This window comes from Hirsutella rhossiliensis, assembly GCF_020360975.1.
Source record: "Hirsutella rhossiliensis strain HR02 chromosome Unknown scaffold00013, whole genome shotgun sequence".
Classification (NCBI taxonomy): Eukaryota; Fungi; Ascomycota; class Sordariomycetes; order Hypocreales; family Ophiocordycipitaceae; genus Hirsutella; species Hirsutella rhossiliensis.
Genome location: NW_025408679.1, coordinates 2,130,713 through 2,152,555, shown reverse-complemented (window position 1 = coordinate 2,152,555; position 21,843 = coordinate 2,130,713). Strand labels below are relative to the sequence as shown.

At 55.9% G+C, this 21,843-nt stretch overlaps 5 protein-coding genes across 5 annotated transcripts; 4 read left to right on the top strand and 1 right to left on the bottom strand.

The window, feature by feature from the left end:
- Positions 1-1,194: 1,194 nt before the first annotated feature.
- On the bottom strand, positions 1,195-2,525 carry HRG_09802 (uncharacterized protein; the record flags this gene model as incomplete). Its single annotated transcript, XM_044868273.1, has 4 exons — positions 1,195-1,818; positions 1,939-2,092; positions 2,150-2,440; positions 2,494-2,525. 4 exons carry the CDS (start codon positions 2,523-2,525, stop codon positions 1,195-1,197), a joined length of 1,101 nt encoding a protein of 366 aa, XP_044716854.1.
- Positions 2,526-5,156: 2,631 nt separating this feature from the next.
- On the top strand, positions 5,157-10,613 carry HRG_09801 (PIF1-like helicase domain-containing protein; the record flags this gene model as incomplete). Its single annotated transcript, XM_044868272.1, has 14 exons — positions 5,157-5,227; positions 5,285-6,365; positions 6,532-6,782; positions 6,890-6,974; positions 7,061-7,198; positions 7,245-7,286; positions 7,330-7,827; positions 8,022-8,113; positions 8,174-8,234; positions 8,312-8,719; positions 9,047-9,723; positions 9,789-10,167; positions 10,222-10,393; positions 10,444-10,613. The coding sequence occupies 14 exons, from the start codon at positions 5,157-5,159 to the stop codon at positions 10,611-10,613; spliced, it is 4,125 nt and encodes a 1,374-aa protein (XP_044716853.1).
- A 658-nt stretch (positions 10,614-11,271) lies between these two features.
- On the top strand, positions 11,272-13,753 carry HRG_09800 (kinase; the record flags this gene model as incomplete). Its single annotated transcript, XM_044868271.1, has 5 exons — positions 11,272-11,428; positions 11,475-12,503; positions 12,654-12,785; positions 13,062-13,430; positions 13,494-13,753. 5 exons carry the CDS (start codon positions 11,272-11,274, stop codon positions 13,751-13,753), a joined length of 1,947 nt encoding a protein of 648 aa, XP_044716852.1.
- A 1,389-nt stretch (positions 13,754-15,142) lies between these two features.
- Positions 15,143-16,161, top strand: HRG_09799 (uncharacterized protein; the record flags this gene model as incomplete). Its single annotated transcript, XM_044868270.1, has 2 exons — positions 15,143-16,103; positions 16,157-16,161. The coding sequence occupies 2 exons, from the start codon at positions 15,143-15,145 to the stop codon at positions 16,159-16,161; spliced, it is 966 nt and encodes a 321-aa protein (XP_044716851.1).
- A 3,359-nt stretch (positions 16,162-19,520) lies between these two features.
- Positions 19,521-20,888, top strand: HRG_09798 (integrase core domain-containing protein; the record flags this gene model as incomplete). The annotated part of the gene is made up of 3 exons (XM_044868269.1): positions 19,521-19,764; positions 20,108-20,649; positions 20,817-20,888. The coding sequence occupies 3 exons, from the start codon at positions 19,521-19,523 to the stop codon at positions 20,886-20,888; spliced, it is 858 nt and encodes a 285-aa protein (XP_044716850.1).
- Positions 20,889-21,843: the final 955 nt, after the last annotated feature.

Here is a 21,843-nt window from a genome sequence, read left to right as displayed (position 1 = left end):
GAATCAAAATGGGAGGCGACTGGATCGGTCGCTGGCTGCTCAGCAGGTGACGGGGCCAGCGCCCGGAAGAACCGCGAGCTTTGTTGGGTTGGTGGAATTGGCGTTCCCAGCTCTATGTGCGGCTGGCTAATTGACTTTTTGAATAACGTCATAGCTGCATGAAGTCGTCGTAGCTTCTCCGGCGAACTAGGCTGGGTTCCCGATCTCTCGCTGGGAGGCGACAGGTCAGCATCTGCCTCGACTCTTTTCACGCTAGCTCTCCCAGGCGAGGAAGGACGGGCGGCGAGGTCCCTCAACGTCAGAATCGCCCCTCGGGATCTTGAACACTTCACTTCGTTAGTATTGAATGTCATACGGAGCGGGAAGACAGAGCTGACATGAGAACTGCACCGACTCCGACAGTCCAGGCAGTTCTTGGTGTTCCCGCCAGTTTTCCGTTTGCTCACGAAGTCACCTGCCGGTTTCTTCTCGCCACAGCGGGCACAGACGATCGAAGCCAAGTCAACTTGGAGCCCTTGAGTAGACCTAGAACTCATTATTCAGCCGAAGGCTTGAAGCAAGATATCAAGACGAGTTGGGTCAGTGAAGTTTCCATGTCACGCGACATTCCAAGTCACGCGACATTCCAAGTAAACAAACCGGGACCCACTTTTAGAGCCGTCATCCAGTTGCTGATCGTTTTGCGACCGTACATACAAATTTGGGACCAATCAGAGCCCAAGAAACTTATGACCCTGTCTGCACCCTACAGAAGAGAGAGAGAGAGTTGGCGACAGTAGATAGGAGACAGGAAGAAGAGTGAGGTCGAAATACGAGACACGGCGAGAGACGTAGAGCATTATCGTGAGTGAAACCGAGACAGAGCGTCGGGGAGGCAGGCTAGGCCGCTGGAGGGAGATTTTGTTTAAAAAGGCGCAAACTCAAAGGGCGTGGAGAGACGGCAGGGTTGAAGAGAGATGAGTGGGTAATGCATGTCTGGGCGAGTGGAAGGCTCGGAAAATTTACATGTGCTACCGGTATAAGTCGTAGGTATAAACAGAATAAGGAGTATATTGGGGAAGTTTTGACTTGATCGTCTTCATGAAAAGGAGAACAAGAAGAGAAGAGAATGTGCTATTCGAGCCTTTGGCAGTTGATTTTGAGGATGATGAGACATGTTGTCATGTTGTATTGTTTCGTTTGATGCTTTAAAGTTTAGAGAATATTCTTGGGCGGACGTCGGGCGCGCAGTGGTCGGGAAGATATCGACGCGGGAGGTCTGATAGAGCCAGAGGCGGATGTGTCTTGGTGATTGACCTGTTCGGTGTCCGTTTCTGACTCTGCGGGGTCTTCCGGGGACAGAAAGGAGGAGGTATCGGATTTGGGGGAGTCTTGACCGTCACAGTCGGTGATTATGGTGGAAGTTTCGGGAGAAAGTCGCGGTCTCTTGGTTGGGGTTTGGTAGGGATCGGGCATTGACCGACTTGATGCCAGCATAAGGGGATCGACTGGGCCAGAAGCATGCGGCGTGGGGGAGGCGGGGCTTTGGGCGGCCTTGGGTTTCTTCGTAGAGGTAAACCTGGCCAACGCAACGCTATAGTCCGAGGGATTGCCGACCGCGCTCTTGGGTGTCGTCGGCAGTAGTTGTGTTGCAGAAGCCTGGTCGGACATGGCCTTGTCGTGGAAAGTCCACGTGTCGGGGACGACGATGAAGATATAGTCTTGGTCGAAAGCCGGGGCATGTTTCATGATCTGGTGATCCAGTAAGCCGGCGATTTTGCCCGTACAGGTGAAGAGAGCGTTCGACTGGAACTGGCTGTCGCGCCTCTCGGTCATCTTCTTGCATAGGAGGTCCAAGGATTAGCGTGAATGGGGAAGATGACGAAAACTTGGAAGGGTGAAAGCCCTTGAAGGGGTTTTGCCGGGAATCCCAGGACAAATAAAGGTGGAGAGCTGGACAAAGCCGCAGCAGCTCAGCTGGGTGTCGTCAAGGGCCGCAGCCGAGTTTCCATGCAGGAGGTCGCGGCCGGAGCCGATGACAGGTCCCGTGAAGGAGACAATGGGTTGTATCGTTGGGAAAGTATCCACCGAGCTGAGGGTGCGAGTGACAATTCTATGGATATCGTCAGGGAGGGCAGTGGCGACAGAGAGATTTGGAGCATAGACTCACGGTTGGTAGCTGTGATCGCGGACTATAAGCGCGGGGACGGTGTATTCTGTGATGTTATCATCGTCCGACTCCAAGCCATCACGTCGCTCGATTTCCCACGTCAGGGCAAAGGGATGAACACGGCCGACCATGAAGAACCATTGCTCGGTCCATTCCGAGGAGATTATTTGTTGGTTGTATATGGAAATATTAAGGCTGAAGAAGATGCAGGTCGATGGATTGCCAGTATCTGACCGGATTGCTGCATACTCCGGAGTCGACAGCCATGAGGGCGTGGGAAGGAAGACCTCGCTAGGGTTTCTGCGTTGAGCCCTTTGACACGATGCTCATTCTGGTAGGCGAACCTAGCCGGGCAGCCGGGCTGGACAAAGGCCATCATGGACATGTCGGCGCCAGCATTTTCTGGCTGTCAAGAGGTTGCCGCGGGAGGACGAGGTATCGACGTTGAGCTGGGAGGCCGACATCGTGAGAACATGGCAGATGTAGTCACCGTGGAAGTGTAAATGAGGGGTTACGCAGAGTGGAGGTGGGCATCCTATAAAGCAGGTTTTCTTGCTGCTCGAAAGAGGGCTCGCGGCTAGGGTCGGGGAGACTTAAGAGTCAGAGAATGCTACCTAGGTGATAGATCAGAAGCGGGGGTATGCGGGAATGAGCTGGCGAGGTTCTTGAACAGTCTCGACCATCTGGTTCTATGGTCGTGAGTGAAGTAGGAGCCGGGGTTGGAAGTTGAGTAGGGGTGATGGCTATGTCGCGAGAAGTTGGAGGTCGGCGAACAGTAAGGTTAGTGTGGGTAAGTCTGCGGAGAAAGAAAGTCCAGCAGTACCCTTCGGTGTCATCGTTGCATGGAGTAGATAGCAAAGGCGACAATAACGAATGAGAGTGAAGGAAAGAAAGAGGTTATGGTAGTATTGCAGGGGTCCTTTTTTGACGGGCGTCGGTAGTTGGATGGGCATTGCGTGCGGCTGAGCGAGGCGGGTGCCGACCGTGTCGAGTCCACTATTGGGACACGGTGAAGTCGGATATAGGGGACGACCTGAGGAGGAGGATGCGAGTTGGTCACGAGAACTCCAAAAGGGGTTGCAAATCGAGACTCCGGTGGCTAGCGACTACAAGAGGACAGGCAGGGGATCCTGGCTGTCGCTTTAGCATGAAGGCCGTTGATGCGACGTTGGTGGTGGCGAGGAGCAAACCTAGCCGGGTAGTCCGGTTGCACGAGGACACCGTGGACATGTTATCGCCGGCAGCCTTTGGCTGTTGCTCGACGAGGTGGAGTGGCAGATATTGATGGAGCAACTGATGCGCAAGGTGGGTGGGACGGCGTTGGAAGGGCCGGAGTATGGTTGGAAGTGTGCGGCGGGCGGTTGGCGCGGCCACCCCATGTGCCGGAGGTCGGCAGTAGCCAGGATTCGCTGGAGTGCGCAAAGAGAGCACGGCGATGGAAGGGCCGCCTTTGGCAAAGCTGGGGTAGCAGGTCGCACGTGGAGACCAGCCGAGGGCCGGGACGGTGGACGCACATAGGGAGGGTAAATGGGGATTACAAAGGGTAGTAGTATTGCATCGCTTCGGTACCATAGGCAAGCATTATAAGGGAAGAAACGCCACGGCCATGAGAGTAGTGATCGTTAGGAAGCTTCCCACTCGGAAAGAAATAGTGTACGCCAAGAAGCGAGATTATCCAAGTGGAAGTGCTCCGAGCCAAAACTTTCTAGCCTGTTGCCAATCCACGCTAGTCGACGTCGAGGAGGCAGTAGCATGGCGGACAGTCCTGCAGGAAGCTAGGCGAGGCGGCCGCTCACCGTGGAGCCTGTTCGTTGTCAGTCGAGGATGGAGAAGAGGGTAGGAACGGGGGAGTGCCTGTTTCGGGGTGCGGAGATGATACAGGGGCAACTCCCGAGAAGGGGCACGGAGCACGGGAGACAAGGTTGGGGCGGTTCGGGAGATACAGATCAGTGGCGAATGAAGCATTAACGTTCCGGCTGATTCAGCCTAAGCAGTCTGCGGTCGAAGAAACCGCATGGAGAAAGCATGCAGAGGCGATCGCAAAGTCACTGCCGAGAAGACCGCCGCGAGGCGGTTTGCGGTCAAGCAGAGCACGGAAGTCCCGTAATTTGGTCAGCAGCGGAAATTCCGCGCAACGTCAGTCACCGAGTCCGCTTCCGAGGTTCGTGTTGCCTACAGAACGTGGAGACCAGGGGCAGTGGGCTCTAACAGTCCGCCCTTCATCGGCCGTTTTGCCCCAGGAGAGGTCCTGAAGGTGACGGGCAGGGAGATAAGGCGGCGACCGGCGGTGTCCCGGGTGTTCGTTCGAAAAAGGGACCGACGCTCCGACCTATCCAGCCCAAGGATACGACTTTCCAAGACCTAAGACGAACGGCGCAATTTGCAGCATCGATTGCATGGGGTTTGCCCAAGCTCCGTCGGGGACCGGTTCGGCGGCCAAGGGCACAGGTGGGTGTGGACGATGGCGCAGCAGAGGCAGCGGACGGCTCGCTGCGCGGACAGAGGCAGTCCCGGAGGCGAAGAGAAGAGAGCCCGTCTTCCTAGCCGGGATGGGCGCCCGATAAAACAGGTCCGAAGTGGAATCGGAAGGCATAGGAGACGGGAGCTGCAGGCCGAAGACCTGGCGAGTGTGCTGCGCTTTTTGGAGGAAGACTTTGCCTTGAAGGAGAGATTGTCTAACGATCAGACGTGGTGCACGCCAATACCGCTCGAGAGGAAGGTGTCGACGGTGCGAGACTTCTATCAGGCGTTCCACGATGCGAGCACGTTGCCGATACGGACCTGCATGGTGTGCTACCGCAAGTGTACGAGAGGAGAGTTGAGGGAGATTACATGGGATCATTGGCTGTCAAGTTGCGTACCAAAGGGCGGCCGCTCACCATTTTCATGCCGGAGTTGCTTTCCTGAGGGCGAGTCCGTGTCGGTGTGCGCCGAGTGTGGCCGATGCCTGGCGCGCAGGAGCCTGTCGCCGGCGATCCACCTTCACAGTCGCCTTGGCTGCGAGCACATGTTCCCCGATGAGCTCAAGGGACTGACGCCGGTCGAAGAGAAGCTCATCTCGCTGAACTCATGTTACGGGTTTGTCACGAGATATAGCATTCCGGGCGGGCAGAGGCAGAGCGTGAAGTATCCGAGGCATGTCAGGGGCCACATCACGGTGTTTCCGAACAATGTGCAGGAGCTGGCCACCAAAGTGCTCCCGCACCCCCTTTTGCAAGCACTGGACGAGATCCACATCTCGTGGCAGGGCGCGGAGAAGCCGGCACCGAGCGACCTGTCGAGTCTCTTGTCGGTGAGGCGGCGGGTGGTCGAGAGGGCCCTTGTCTGGCTGAAGCGGAACAACCCCACTACGCCGAGATCGAGATCGACGCGGCGGAGATGGAGAGCTGGGAGACTCGATACACGGGGTACCGTCGTCGGTGTGCGATCGTATGGAGCGGAACGAGCCGTCTGGGTGGGAGAAAGCGCGGACGGCGCACGTTGTGCCGCCCACGGAACGCGCCGTGGACGAGGAGGGCCGGTGGAGATCGAGGAGCTCTTCGCCCTGCTCAACCAAGGACAAGAAGCCGGCGGCCAGGGTGAAGGTCACGGGCCCAACGGAGAAGGCGCGGTTCGCGATGGAAGTGACGCCTGCCCCGACCAGAACGTTCCAGCGATCAACGAGGTGACGTCTTCTGGCATGTTCGCGCTCGACGGACCGCCAGACGTCGCGGACGTGGAGAAGCTGCAGTTTGCCTGTGACGCTGTTGGTGAAGGTGCCGACGACGGCCGTGCGGGCCCGAGAGCGTGGGTCGGGTCCCTAGCCGGGGGGGTTCGGGGGCGTGGCGACGGTGGTTGTGAGCCATACATCCGGGTTTCGCGGGGTGAGTTTACCGATTCCTTTGAGGCGTCCTTCTTTGCCAGGACGTTCCCGACCCTGTTCCCATTTGGCGTTGGGGACCAAGGCTGGTTGAAGAGACCATGGTCGACGCGGGAAGGTCACGGCCAACTTGCGAGGCAGGGCTGTCGAGGCAGAGGCGGCCGCGGAGACCCCGTATCGTCTCGAAGCTTGAACCTTCAGGCGTGGGCCGAGATCGTGCTCCGGCGCCATGGTGGTCGATTTGCACTGCACCACATCTTCGCATTTCTCGTCTTCAACATGGGGGTGCGATCGAGGAACCGCCGGGTCAGCATGTTGAGTGTGGGGAGGAAGAACTTCCGCAAGGTAGAGCGCATCGTGCGTTCGATGACCACAGAAAGGCTAGCGGCGGCGAGGGTCGAGTTGGAGAGCTCGGGTAAGACGACCGATGGTGACGTGAAGGAGCTTCTCAGGAGCCTCTCGCTTTACGGCCACCGGCAGCCCATGTCGAGAGGTCCGTCTCAATATGCGGCGGAAAATCCAGTCGCTCATCGTCGGATATGGCGTGCCGGCCATCTGGTTCACCATCAACCCGAACGACATTACGAACCCGGTGAAGCTGCGACTGGCGGCATACCGCACACGCGATCCCGACGCGGCCGAGGAGTTCTTAGAAGGCCTTGGGGATGCGTATAAGCGGGCACGGCTGGCGATATCGGATCCCATGAGCTCGGCCGTGTTCTTCCACCGCGAGATGAAGCTGTTCTTCGATCATTACGTGAAGGTCGGTGAAGAGTCGGTATTCGGGCGCATCGGCAAGTACTATGGCGCCGTGGAGACGAACGAACGAGGGCGCTTCATGTTCACGGCTTGCTCTGGCTGCACGGGAACGCGCATCTCAGCTCGATGCTTGCCGACATCCACGGGGAGGGTCAGGCGGCGTATCGCGAGCGAATCGTCCGATACATCGATAGCGTCTTCTCAGAGGTAAGAATGCCTACCTAAGATGTGCCACCGGGAGCCTGAAGTACTCTTCTGATGGCCAAGTGGGGCCGGGTTGACGTGCAAGGCAGGATCTGGACCAGGAAAGTTTTTGCGCCGTGCAAGCGGAGCGATCTGTGACGGGCGGTATTGGTTCCCTGCTGGACAACGCCGCGCAGTTCTCGGCCGCGTTTATCGAGGAGGCCAACTTCTGTGCCGGCGCGACGCAGGTGCACACGCATAGCCCGACCTGTGTGAAGTATTCCTTGGGCAAAGGAGGGCGGAAGGGGACCTCTGCCGGTTCAAGGCGCCATGGAGGTTAGTCGACAAGACCGCCCTCACGGCAGACGGGGTGCTGCAGATCCGGAGGACACACAGCATGGTCAATCGATGGAACGAGGCTATTGCTGTCGGGCTCCGGCACAACCATGATATTTCCTTCATTGCGACGCAGCGCAAGACAATGGCCCTCATCTATTATGTCACGAACTACGCGACCAAGGTGGAGGACCCGGTGTGGAAGCGTGTGGCGGCCGCGGCCGAGCTCCTGGCCGCCTCAACAGGTGATGGCACGGCCAACGGAGGGCGGGACGGTGGCGGAGACGCTGCCACCGATGACCCTGTCGGGAACAGGACGCGACAGTTCCTGATGAGAGTGGCGAACCGCGTGTTCACGGAGCGTCCGCTATCACAGGTCGAGGTCGTCGCTCACCTTCTCGGATATCCGGCCGAGTTCACCGACAGCAGCGCGTGGGCGTACCTGAACTGTTCTCTGCTGTACTGGGAAGTCTTTCGGCGATGGCGGCATCTCCGAGAAGCCAGTGGCGCTGCGGCTATGGATGACACCTTGGATGAGTCGGTCGTCGTCGAAGAAGAAGGCCTGAGAATCTCCCACGTCGAGGCGTACCAGCACCGGGGAGCTGCTGAAAGGCCTATGCCTGTATGACTACATATCGATCGTCAGACTGAAACGCATCGGCAACGACGAGAGCTGGGCGGCTTGGGGAGATGTCTTTCGAGGATGGATGGGCGCCGGGACGACGCTGGGTTCAGGTGCTCAGGCGGCCGGGCAAGCACGCTACCGTCTGCCTCGACGGCTACCTGAGCAAGGACTTCACCTACGATGACGAGTCGTGCTACCGGAGGTGTGTATGGCAACTGCTCTGTCAGCGGGCATTATCGGAGAGGCTAACCCACCCCTGAAGGGCAGCCGTGCAGCATCTTGCGCTGTTCGTGCCGTGGAGTCCTTCCTGGGCGAAGGAACAGGTGAGATCAACAGCATCTGGGCGCGGGCTCGAGACGCTATGGCCCCGAGAATATCATGTCTCGTCGACAACGTGCAGCTGCTTCGACGATCCGCCGAAGACGCAAAACGCGACGCCAAGCAATGGGCAGCCTCGTCCGGCGATGGCGACCCGACGGTCGCACACGTCGAGGAGGGTGGAGCAGGCGAGGCGGGCGCGGAGTCTGCAGCGACATATCAGCCCAACAGCATCGGAGACGCAACGCGGCTCATCGACGTCGTCCGAGGTGCAGTGGGAGCGAATCAGGTGACGGCCAAGTCGCCGGAGCTCATGGCAATGATACAGCAGCTCTGTCGGTTTCAGCAATCGGCGCTGCGCTCGACGGCCGAGCTCGAGGCCACGGCGCTGATCGAACGAGGGGAGAGGCGGCTAAGCATGCCAGGGCGGGGATTTTCCGGGGCCGCACTACCGCCGCAGGATCAGGTCAAGGCTATCAAGTCGCAGCAGGTAAGTGCCTCGAAGGAGAGGAGAGGATGATCCAAGGGATACAAAGCACGCCCGCCGCCTGGGAAAGCGATCGCCGCGCAGCGTTGCGAAGGGTGATGACCGGTTTCGGGAGGACGAGGTCGAAATGACGATGGCCGACTCCGACGAGACCGCTATCGACGCAGGGGCGGGAATGGACGTTCAGTTTGGCCCATCAACCTCCTTCCTCGCGGCGGGCAAGGTGTTGGCAACACGGCTGACGCTGAACAAGAGGCAGTCCATCGCTTTTCTGATAATATGCCGCCAGCTCGATTTGATGCAGCAGACCGACGGGGCGATGCCTGCCAGCTGCGCCAGTTCGTCGGTGGCGAGGGCGGTACCGGCAAGTCGCGAATCATCGAGGCACTCGTCGAGCTGTTCAGTAAAAAGAGCCTTTCGAATCGTCTGCTGATCACGGCGACGTCGGGGACTGCGGCGGCGCGGATCAACGGCATCACGTTCCACTCCGCCTGCGGGTTCACTAAAGACCAAGGGGCGGGGGGCGCGAACATGGTCAAAGACCTTGACGGGGTGCGGCTGCCGAAACAGGCGGAGCGGTTCATCCACGGCCAGTCTCGAATGGATTGGCAGGAGAAGGATGTGCTCGTCATCGACGAGGTGAGCATGCTCGGGGCGCGGACGCTGCACGCCGTGAACGAGCGGCTTCGCCGGCTTCGCGGATCGCGGCAAGATTTCGGGGGGATCCCCATCGTCCTCTTCTGCGGAGATTTTCAGCAGTTCCGGCCGGTCCAAGAGAGGTCGATCGTCCTGCCTAGCGCGGCCATCTCGTGGGACGTAGACAACTCGTTCAAGGCCGAGCAGCGTCACCAGCACGACAAAGCGCACGCACTGTGGAAGAGGTTCACGACGGTCGTCATGCTGGACGAGCAGATGCGCGCCGCCGGCGACCCGGAGCTGCAGAGGCTGCTGAAGCGGATCCGTCTAGGCGTGCAGGATCGGACGGATCTAAACCTCCTCAACTCAAGGTGCTACCGGGAGGAAGGCGGATCCCTTGGGAGACGGGCATCACCGTGGTGACGCCGCTCAATAGGAATCGGTGGAACCTGAACATGGAGGCGAGCCTGGCGTTCCGGGTCCAGCAGCGGTCGACGATGCGCATTTTCATCTCCGAGCACAAGTGGAAGGAGGAGCTGCCGACGGAGGAAGAGGCGATCATGATACTCAACCAGGGCGACGATAGCGCGATCCCGGTGCCGGCCGTCTTCATGTTCGTGGCCGGGATGCCCATCGTGGTGAACCACAACACCCACCAGGGGCTGAAGCTAGTGAACGGCGCGAGCTACTCGGCGGTGGAGGTCATTGTCGACAAGGCGTACCCGGGGCATCGGATCTCGGCCGATATGACGATCCACTTCGGGCCGCCGGCGGGGATCATTCTCGAATCGGAGACGACGAGATATCTCCACTTCGTCGGGATGCCGCCGGGCACGATCTTGTTGACACCCATGACCGTTAAGATACAGTGCCAGCGAAAAAGGCCGTGGCAACGCAACGACGTCAGCCGAAAGGGTTTGCCGTGCGCAGCAGCGTTCGCGTGCACGGACTACAAGGTGCAGGGCAAAACGCTGGAGCGCGTGGCCCTCGAGCTGCGAGGACACGGACGACGAAGATGGATGGAACGGTGGTGCCCTCGCAGTGCGACCCGTACGGCCTGTACGTGCAGCTATCGCGCTGCCGAACTCTAGACGGCATCATGCTCGTGTCCAAGGTGCGGGACAGAGACTTGGTGGGCAACCGGGTCCCCGAGGAGATGACTGCCGCACAGGCCAGGCTCGAGGTACTGAGCGAGAGGACCGTTGAGGAGGCGTTGCGCTGGCTGGACGGTGATGCTGAAGAGTCAAGGCGGCCGCGCTAGGTGACGCGATGAAGAGTTCGGCAGGCGGGAAGAGTCAGCAGGCGGCAGACAGGGTGGGAGGCGCCTAGTGGTGGGATAAGGCACGCGAAAAGGCAACAGAAGCCGGGGGAAGGGCAGCGACCAACAAGGAGGGAGGCAAGGAGGGACCAATCACAAGGGACCAATCAAGGGGCGGAGAACTTTTGGGGGGAGAGGGCGGGGTCTGCGGGGCACGTTAGAAGGCCTTTCGTTCCTCAAGGCATTGGGAAACTTATTCTGATTAATGTAAAGTCAGCCTTCGGCTGAATTAATGTGTGAGTTTTTATTGGCTGTAATCCCTGTAAGGTACACGCTTGCAGCCTTCGTACACTCAATGGGATGTGTGACACAGCCAATGTACGTGATTGACCAACCTGGCTCTGGGCGGTTGTTACGCCGAGCTTGAAGATCAAAAGGGTCGATATTCTGTTCGTTCGGGTGATCTGTTCATTTGGGTGTCCAGCACCCACTTTAGTGGGTACCAAAGCGAATCCCCTTAAAGTGGGGCGTGGCACGGGTAGCTAGCGCGCAGGAGAACATTCTCCAGTGGCGCGGGGGTTTATTTTCCCGACGCGTGGAAGGGACGCCTGTAGTGTGCGTTTCGCGACGCACCGTCTCCTCTTCTCCTTATCCATCACGCATGCAATACGACCAGAAGAAAAGCCTGCCGACCATGATAGATCAAGCCCGATCAAGTGTCATCAAGGACAACCCTATCGGAAACGGTCTTGATTCATTTCGCACCTCGTTCGATTCGCTCTGCGATGGCAGAAGCATAGACAAATCTTGTCAAAAAGGTACCATGAGCCCCCGTCTCGTACGCTTCTTCTAACCAGCCTGCAGATTTCAAGAACATCACTCTTGATCTCCTCTCCGCACTGCAGTCACTTCGGGCGTCGCGCCTACTTCAATCTGCTGCCAGTGGTAAAAGCCTGTTCGCCGACCTGTTGAGACTGAACGCCGCCGTCGACTCCAATGACTTAGATCTTGAACGTACAAAACCACTTTTGAATGCAGTTGTCAGAAAGGCGCCCGACCATGAGATTTGGAGCGTCGTGCTTGATCTCACCGCCTCACTCGCCCGAGTCACACCTCCTGTAAGCGTCCCAGCCGCGGTCGGCGATACGCCCATTGTCCATTCCTCCGCTTCCCAGCAAGGTTCCGAACAGACACGTGAATTGGTGGAAAGAAAGGTGTTTGACGAGATCAGGTTGTGCACATATCGCGACGTGGGAGGATTCTTTGAGAAGTACTTTGAGGGGAAAGAATGGACGCGCAGTGCCTCGGGCGTCTATGAGGCGACCAAGCACCGTCACGACGGTGGCGCGTGGACTGATCTTCCAAATCCGCCTGTGCAGGCCGGAGTTCTGGACTGGTGGTTCCAATTCCAAGACGACTGCCTTTCCGAGGAACGCCGCCGTTACTATTCGACAACGAAACCGAAAGACCTTATCGGCGCCGAAGCCAAGCGACAAATCGATCTCTTTGTCAAGCGAAACGACGGGCAACAGCCTGACGCAGTCCACGACTGGAGGGACGTCGATGTGATCGGCGAGCTTAAGGCGTCCAACAACAACAAAAAGGCGACTCTTCTCCAGCTCGGCCGGTACGTGCGGGATGTTTTCTCCTGCCAGCCGACGCGTCGATACGTTCACGCGTTTACGATTTGCGGGCGCGAGATGGAGGTTTGGGTATTTGACCGCTCGGGATGTTACAGCCCTGGACCGTTCGATATCGATGCGGAGCCCAAGCGTTTCATTCGGGTGATCGCCGGCTACACAATGATGAATGATGAGGAACTGGGCTTGGACATATTTACAGAGCAGGATGGCGATAATCGCTCGATACTCGTGGAGGACGTGGCCTCGGACAGTACGAGGCTGCGGTTGGCGTCGCAGTCTTTCACCCATCAACGGGCAATTGTCTGCCGTGGGACGTCTTGCTATTTCACGAAGCCTCCTATGTCCGAAGACTGGAGTTATGTCACCAAGTTTTCGTGGACATCTGACAGGCGAAAGCCAGAGGCAGATCTGCTCAAGCTGGCCCATGAGAGAGGAGTTGAGGGCATCGCCAGGTTAATTGGCCATCGTCGCATCACCAGCATCAATGAGATGCGCTCAGGCCTGAAGTTTACGAAGCCTTACCCCTTCCGAGGTTTTCCAAGCGGCGCGTCATCTCTTTCGCAGTCCTTCTCCCCGTCTCAACCCCACAGCGCCGTTTCTCGATCATTCAGCGAGCTTCATGGCCTAAGACTTGCCGATAAGGAGTCAGGGAAGCGCAAGTCGGTTGATGTCGGCCGGAAAAATGCTAAACAGTCAAGGTCCAACAGTCAAAGGTCAAGTCAAGGGCTGAATGAGGTCACATATGATGTCGAGGTAGCCCAGGGGACGAGTCTGCTTGCTCCTAACAATGGACCCTACGATAATCGAGTCTTCCGATGTCTAGTGATATCCCCAGCTGGCCGGGCGATCCACAAGTACGAAAAGAAATCGGAGCTCCTGGGGGCGCTCCGTGACGCCATCAAGGCACACAGGTCCCTGTATCTCAAAGGCAACATCCTTCACCGGGACATTTCCGAGAACAACATCATTATAACCGACCCCGAAAGGACCGGCCACATGGGAATGTTGATCGACCTGGACCTTGCCAAGGAGCTCGGCAGCGGGCGCAGCGGGGCGCGCTGTCGCACTGGCACGATGGAGTTCATGGCTATCGAGGTGCTGCTTGGGATCTCGCACACCTATCGCCATGATCTCGAGTCGTTCTTTTATGTTCTTATTTGGCAATGCGCTCGTCGAGGCTGGGAATTTTTGAAGAAGCCAATGGACTATTCTAATAGCAAGCTACGTGCTTGGTATACAGGCGACTACGATGACATTGCGCGAATAAAGGCAGGTGATATGAGCAAAGGAGAAGATGTTGGATTTGGATTTATCTTGAGGGAGTTCCCGCCAGAGTTTGACTGTGTGAAGCCGCTTTGCAGGGAGTTGCGGGGGATATTGTTTCCTATTCTCAATGGTGAACTCTTCAAGGGGACACCAAAGGATCCAGATATTCTTTATGGGCCAATACTCCGAGCATTTGACAAGGCTATTGATGATATCAATGCTATGGAAGGATAGGGTGGGGTATCTTCTATGACGTTTCGGTACGTCCTTTTGACGAATAACGGACTCATGAGACGGCAATGGTAATCACTGTGGGTGACAGGCTCAGAAACGGAGCGAAAATGGCTCTACAGCGGGTCAGCTTGTCTCACGAAGAGAGCATGCAAGTGGGCATTGATTGTGTAACGATAGGTGTGATCTGTTGTATTTTGTTGTGTCTGTCCCTCTTGCACTTTACTCCCGTTTTGCCGATATGGACAACGCGGTTCCCGTCGCACCCATCCTTCCCTGTCAATTTCGCCTTCCCCAGCCTCTTTGCACGTCTCTTTTCATTCAGCCGTGCAGGATACAGTATATCTCGCTGATGCTACAGGCTAGAGCAACAAGGCAATATGAGGTGCATCAAGTGGCCAGAATCCGGCCTCATCGTCTTGCACCTCTCCCACGCCCCCTCCATTGCAAACTTTCCCCCTACACCCCCTTCTCCCCGGCGTTAAATATCCCAGCCAACGACACACGGAGCGGGTAGCTACGCCGGCTCTAGCCCGAGTCGAGACCGCCCCTCAGACCGCCCTCTGGTCATACCGGCTTCCCCGGCACGACCCTGGGGCCGACCTTCCCTTCCTACGAATCCTCTCCGAGATGCGACCGACCATGCCTTGCAGATTGGAGACGCAATGTGACCATCACGTCGTGCAACCACCTGTTCACCAACTTGACCCGCTCCTTGAAGCTGTTAATCCCGACGTGAGCATCCTGCCCCTTGCCACGCAGGCAGCCTCCCTGCAAGCCTCGCCACTTTCCGTTACTTCAATATGTATTGCCCTGCTTCGGACTAAGCTGAGGGAGTAGAGATCAACGCGTGAACCTGCCTCAGGTCCACCCCCTGACCCTCACTACGCGGGATCCTGTGGGCTAGTCTGACCTAAGACCACCTAATCACTTTGGAAGTCTGTCACTACTCTTGCTTGGTAGTTGGCTTGTTGATGACGTTAGAGAGGGGATGAGTCGGATGACCGGCGCATAGATGCAGAATCTGACGGTGTTCCAGCCAAGGATGAGCATTATCTGATGGAAGGGTGGCCAAAGAGTAAGGCCAATTGCTAGGCATTCTTGTCACGGCACCAACCTGGGTTCCGTCACGTGCATCCCTGTACTTAGTCTAGACTCTGTTCCACCTCCGTAGTTTGCCCTCCTCACAGCACAACATAGATCTTCCCTGGCATCCTAGGTCTGCCCCGTGATAGTTTGTGCTGTCTACTCGGCTGCGCCGCCATCCCGATTGTACACCTAACCAGAGTTTTCCCATTCGACACCCCAAGTCCCACGCAACGAGATCACCACGCCGCGAGCGGCCCAGCCCTACCCTCGATCACTGGAATTTTTCCCCGCCCTGCCAAGACCATGATGAATCCCCAGAACCAGGCGGGCGCAACCCTCGCCGACGCTATTCATGATACCTTCCCAAACATCGCAGCTGCCCTTCACCGGGTCCAAGCTTGTGACTGCTCCAGCCTCGCCTCTATGCTCCAAGACCCAACAGACGACATGTACAAGAACCAGGTCGAAGCTCTCTGCCGCGCGGCCGAGAGCGCAATGGACCACTTCATCAACCAAAACGCCAATCTAGAGAGACGAATCGCGGAATTAGAAACACACCTCGCCCAAGCCCAAGGAACACCCCGGACCCAAGACTCCCTTGTCACCCTCGCCGATGAACTAAGAACTCTGCTGAGCGCCAGACCAACAGAATTGCGCCCTGAGTCACGCCCCCGTCGAATGATGCCAAACCCCAACCCATTTGAAGGCGATGAGAAGGATGTTAAGAAACGCCAACAGCAATATGTCAACTGGCGCTCTCAAGTGCTCCGAACTTTTGCTGTGGATAAGAGTTTCTTTGTCACCGATTTTATCAGAATCCAACACATCGCTGGCCTGCTTGGAGGATCGGCCTCGAAGCTCTACCGCAAGAAATTCGATTTCATTATTGAACATGAGGAAAACCAAGCCATATGGCCATGGCAAACCCATACCGACTGCCTGGCGGAGATGAACAAACAGTATGAAACGCTTGATCTGACACTTTCGGCTTCACAAGCCTTTGATAACCTTTGGATGGGCAAGAAACCCTTCCAAAACTTCATCGCTGACTTTGCCGCCCTGGCCGAGGAGTGTGGAAAGACTGAGACCCAGAAAGTTGAGTCCTTGCAGCTCAAGGTCTCTCAGGAACTCGCCAACGAAATGACGCACCAGCTTGTCCGCCCTGCTAGAGACAACTTCTCTGAGTGGTGTAAAATGTACCAGACGATCTACGATAACCTGTTGGCCAAGGACCACCAGGACAAACTGCGCTCAGGACGTCTAGGTAGTCGACCCTACCAAGGCCAAACACACCAGCAATTCCAACAACGCCAACAGGCTGACGCTGGCGACCCGATGGTTTTGGACGCTACGCGCCAAGCTAGACCTACGAGGAGGACTGCTTTACTAATAACCTCTGTTTGTACTGCAAAAGCCCGGCCACTTTAAAAGCGATTGTGATGAAAAGAAGCAGGCCGACGCAAAACGCAACCAGGCCTTTGGAACATATAAACCTAGCTATGGGTACAGTAGAGGAATGGGACGCGGCCAACCTGGACAAAACCACCGCCCCTACAATTACCAAGCCAGCCAACAACACAACCCACCCGTTTCCCAGCCCCAATTCCTGCGTATCCCCAGCCTTTCCAAGACTGCGATCCTCGAACAAGGCTATATTATAGCAGACGAGGAAACAAGGACTACACCAACCCCCACTCCCTCTGTCAACACCCCAGCCTCACTTGAGCACCGGGGAAAAGAATAACCTCCGCCCAGAGCCGCGGACGGAGGTCAACGAAGAACCAAGGATGCCGGAATGGATACGTCGCTGTCTCTCGAGCCACAAACCTATCAGACTTAGGTCAATAGACAGCAAATCTCTACTCATTCAAGCTACCTTAGTCCCGCGCATACCGACCCCATTGAGGTGACGAGCCTTATTGATAGCGGATGCTCTGCACGGGCATTTGCGGACCGTAGCTTTGTCAAGACCCGGAATATCGTAACCCAACCAACGCCAACAAAACGAGCCCTCCTCCTCGCCGACGGGAAACCGGCTGGCTCAATATCGGAATACTTCATTGCACCAATATTGATAGGATTGCACAATGAGCTCTGCCTATTCTTTGTTACAGACCTCTCCCCGGACACCCCTATCATCCTTGGACTCCCCTGGCTGCAACGCCACAACCCAAGCATCGACTGGTCCAGTATGTCCCTGACATTCACATCCCCATACTGTCACAACTTTTGTTACGTTCGACCTACCAACCCCTGGCAAACCAGTCCGACGAGCCTTGTCCTACCAGCCTCCAATTGTCGAAGATTCAGAGGACGACCATAGCAACTGCTCCAGCACTCTCACACATCAGTCCTCAACGGTCGACGACTCAGAGGACGATACTAGCAACTGCTCAAACACTAGCGAAGATGCCCCGTCATGACATTTGAAGCAACGCCAATATCTAGCAAGCCAGCGCGACGAGTCTCATTCTATCAGCCTCCAACAGTTGAAGACTTAGAGAATGATAGTAACGACTGTTCCAACGCTGGCGAAGATGCTCCGGTTATGACATTTAAAGCAACGCTGACCCCAGGCGCAAATCACTACCGTACCCGCAACCCGAAGAATCACCAAGGCCCCGAGTGCCGAGCCCAGATGATCCCCAATCAGCCGAGAACTAAACCAGCCCCGACTCGTATGACTGCTGGCAGCCGTCATACAAAAAGCCACCACCAAGACCTCCGCTACCTCCACTCAGCGTGCCACTTCCAAACCCATCTCGCGACACCGCCCTAGAACCATCAGACCGACCAGACCTATCGAACATACGGCTTACAAACGCTACAAACTTCGTCCAATTCTGCCGCGACCCAACCGTTGAGGCGATGAAAATGACATGGGATGAGCTTGATCGACTGGATAGTAGTCGCCAGCAGATGAAATACCGCCTACCTGACCTCCCAGAGGAATATTATAAAATGGTAGTCCTTGGTATAAGCAGCAAAAACATGGACTTCAGCTGGAAGGAAGCAAGACAGCTCTTTCCTAATGAATTGCACGACTTTGTTGACGAATGCTACTCACCAGCCCGCCTAGCCAAGATCACAGATGCCGATATCGAAAAGTTCATGAAAGGCAAGCCGGAGCGAACAGCGGATGACGTCTTGAAGAAGCTCCCGATATGGCTCCGCGACCTCTACGATGTGTTCCTACCTAAGCTCGCAGACAAACTTCCCCCGCAGCGCTCATGGGACCATAAGATAGAGCTTCTGACTGGAAAAGAACCTCCGTACCAAAGACACGCCCAATGAACCCACAGGAACTCAAAGTCATACGGAAATGGCTGGATGATAACCTGTCTAAAGGGTTCATACGGGAGTCCGAGCCCGCTGTGCAGCACCACTACTCCTTGCCGCGAAGCCAGGAGGTGGTGTCCGGATCTGCCAGGACTACCGCGGTCTTAACAACATCACCATAAAGAACCGCTACCCACTGCCTTTGATCCGTGAGACTCTAGATGCCCTATGCAACGCCAAAGTCTATACGAAACTAGACATTATCGCCGCATTTAACAAAATCCGCATCGCCGAGGAGATATATGGAAAACAGCCTTTATCACACGGTTTGGCTTGTTTGAAACATTGGTTATGCCGTTCGGCCTCTGCAACGCCCCAGCAACCTTCCAGAACTACATCAACCATACCTTATTCGACCTTCTGGATAAGTTCTGCACCGCCTACCTTGACGATATCTTGATATATTCAACAGATAAGAAGCAACATAGGGAACACGTCCGCGAGGTAGTCACACGACTTCGCGATGCAGGCCTCCAGATTGATATCGACAAATGCGAATTCGAAACAACTAGGACGAAATACCTTGGGCTGATCGTTACGCCTGGAGGTGTCGAGATGGACCCCGACAAGGTCTCTACAATCCTCAACTGGAAGCCACCAACAGCACTCCGCGACTTACAAAGATTCCTCGGCTTTGCAAACTTTTATCGCCGCTTTATCCGTGACTTCTCCAAGATCACCCGGCCATTAAATGACCTCCTGAAGAAGAGCACAATCTGGTCCTGGGAGGTAGAACACCAAACCGCCTTTGACCGACTGAAAGCCGCATTCTCCGTAGCACCGGTTCTAGCCTTATATGACTATAATAGGAAAACTGTACTTGAAACAGACGCCTCGGACTGGGCGTCTGGAGAGTCTTGTCCCAGTATGATGATGAAGGCGTACTGCGACCTGTAGCCTACTTCTCGTCAAAACACTCGGCCCAGGAATGCAACTACGAGATCTACGACAAGGAACTACTGGCGATCATTAAGGCTCTGGAAGAATGGAGGCCTGAGCTTCAAGGGACCCAAGAACCCTTCGAAGTCATCACGGACCATAAGAACCTTGAATATTTCACAACAACCAAGGCTCTAAACCAACGACAAGTCCGCTGGTCCGAGTTCCTGTCAGGCTTCAACTTCCGTATTGTTTATCGACCAGGCACCAAAGCCGTCCGTCCAGATGCGCTAAGTCGAAAGCCAGAAGACCAACCCAAGCGCGCAGACACAAACGACGACCGCATTAAGAACCGCCAACGGACCATTCTGCCAGAACACATCTTTGACCCAGAGGCCCTGGCTGAACTGACTCGAGAAGTCAATGGGAATTCGACCTCGCTGCCGCCCCGATAGACGTTATCATGCCAGCCATGGACAAACCCATCGATGAACTGGTCGATAGAGCCTACGAAAATTCAGAGATGGCCCAAGACATGCTGACGGCCCTGAGAGACGCATCAACCCACCGCCGCTGGCCCAAGAAATGGCGAAAGGAACTTCGCGTAGCAATGGCAGACTGCTCTGTCATTGGGAATCGCATATACTACCGCGAGAAGCTCTTCATACCACCCAACGATCAGGAACTAAAGACCCAGGTTATTTACCGTACGCACTCCACAGGCCCTGCAGGACACCCCGGGCGGATAAAGACAATCGATTTGGTTAGCCGAACTTACTGGTGGCCACGCATAACCCGAGACATCGAGGAATATGTTAAAGCCTGCGAGCTGTGTGATCGGGTCAAAGCCTCAGGTCGGCACCCCAGGATTCCTCCAACCACTGCAAGTGCCATTCCAAGCTTGGTCAGATATATCCATTGACTACATCACGCCCCTGCCAGAATGCGAGCGCCATGGCAAAACATACCAGCATGTCCTCGTTGTTGTGTGCCGATTGACAAAGATGCGCCATTTCATCCCAGTTGTAGGCCTAACAGCCGAAGAACTAGCCTCTGTCTTTATCAGCCGAGTCTATTGCCTCCATGGCACACCCGACAATGTCATCTCCGACCGCGGTTCCCAATTCATCTCCGAGTTCTGGCGCCAAGTCTCCGACCGCCTAGGAGTTCGACTCCGCCATTCTTCCGCCTTCCACCCAGAGACAGACGGACAAACGGAACGGATCAACGCAGGCATCGAACAATATCTGAGAGCATTCATGAACTTCCACCAAGACGACTGGGTCGACTGGCTCCCTCTTGCCGAGTTCGCCACGAACAACGTTACATCTGAGACCACGGGAGTATCACCATTCTTCGCTAACTATGGGTTTCACCCCAAACTCGGCACTGAACCAACCAAGCCACTGCCGCCAAACCAGTCCGCAGCCCAACGACGAGAGTTCCTCAAAGCAAACAACATCGCCGACCGCTTTGAGCGTATTATCACTCAGCTGAAAGCCCTTGCAACCCAAGCCGCCAGACGCTACGAGGAGAACGCCAACCTCAATCGAGAAGATGCTCCTCAGTACGCCGAAGGTCAAGAAGTCTACGTAAGCACGAAGAATATGAAGACAAACCGGCCGATGAAGAAAGGAGACGACAAGTGGGCAGGACCATTCCCAATTCTGAAAGTCTACCCTCGTTCATGCTTGCTTAAACTCCCGAGGGAATGAAGATCTTTCCGTGTTCCACAACTCGCTCCTACGACCGAAACCAGAAGCAAATGGTCTACCCGGCCAAGACGTTATCAACGAGGCCGAGTCAAAAAACATCCGAGGACGAGTCCTAGAACGCGATGACGAGACAGGAGAACTAGTCGAAAATGGCTATTTGACGGGCTACTAAATAGCCGCAGAGACGTTGATGGCCTACATTACCTAGTCAAGTGGAAACACTATGACCCTACCTGGCAACCGGCTAGAGACCTCAAAGGACATAACCAAGTACTCCTCGACTTTCATAGAGTTCACCCAAACAAGCCAGGCCCCCCGGTCTGGGCAAGGAAGTAAAGGGCACAACTATATACTTTGTGCCCAGGCCGCTCTTAGTCGTTTAGGCTGTTCGAGGACGAACAGCCGTTTGGGAAGGGGGTACTGTCACGGCACCAACCTGGGTTCCGTCACGTGCATCCCTGTACTTAGTCTAGACTCTGTTCCACCTCCGTAGTTTGCCCTCCTCACAGCACAACATAGATCTTCCCTGGCATCCTAGGTCTGCCCCGTGATAATTCTCTCTTAGGGGCGGCTCGCAGGCATCAGCCAAGCACTAGTAGATCACAGTTCCAACAAAGGAGGAAGGCGCATGAGTAAACCGGGCAGATAGATGCCACTAGACGGCTAGAGTCGCATTGCTGTGACTCACGAGATGATTTGCTGGAGCTCACATCAGGGGCTACAATGAAGCTCGACAGGGAATCGGGAAGTCTGTTCTACTCTTATATGACGGTGTTGGTGAAATGTTGTGTCAATACACATCGGAATAAGGGGGTCACCACAGCTAGATTCAAGATGCATGTTCTATCTCTAAAGGAGCAGTCTGAAGGGGCTATTTATACAGGAGGCCTTAGGGAGTTCTGGAGACCTCCTGAGTATGGGGCTCTACCCATGCATACTTGGCTGTGCCCACGCATAAAGGGGTAGCTTTCCTTACTCAGGAAGTCCTGATGCGTTACTGCTACATAGGCCAGGAATCCCTTTTCCAGGTCCTCCCTAACGGGGCTGCCCTGGTCCACAGACAGAAGGATA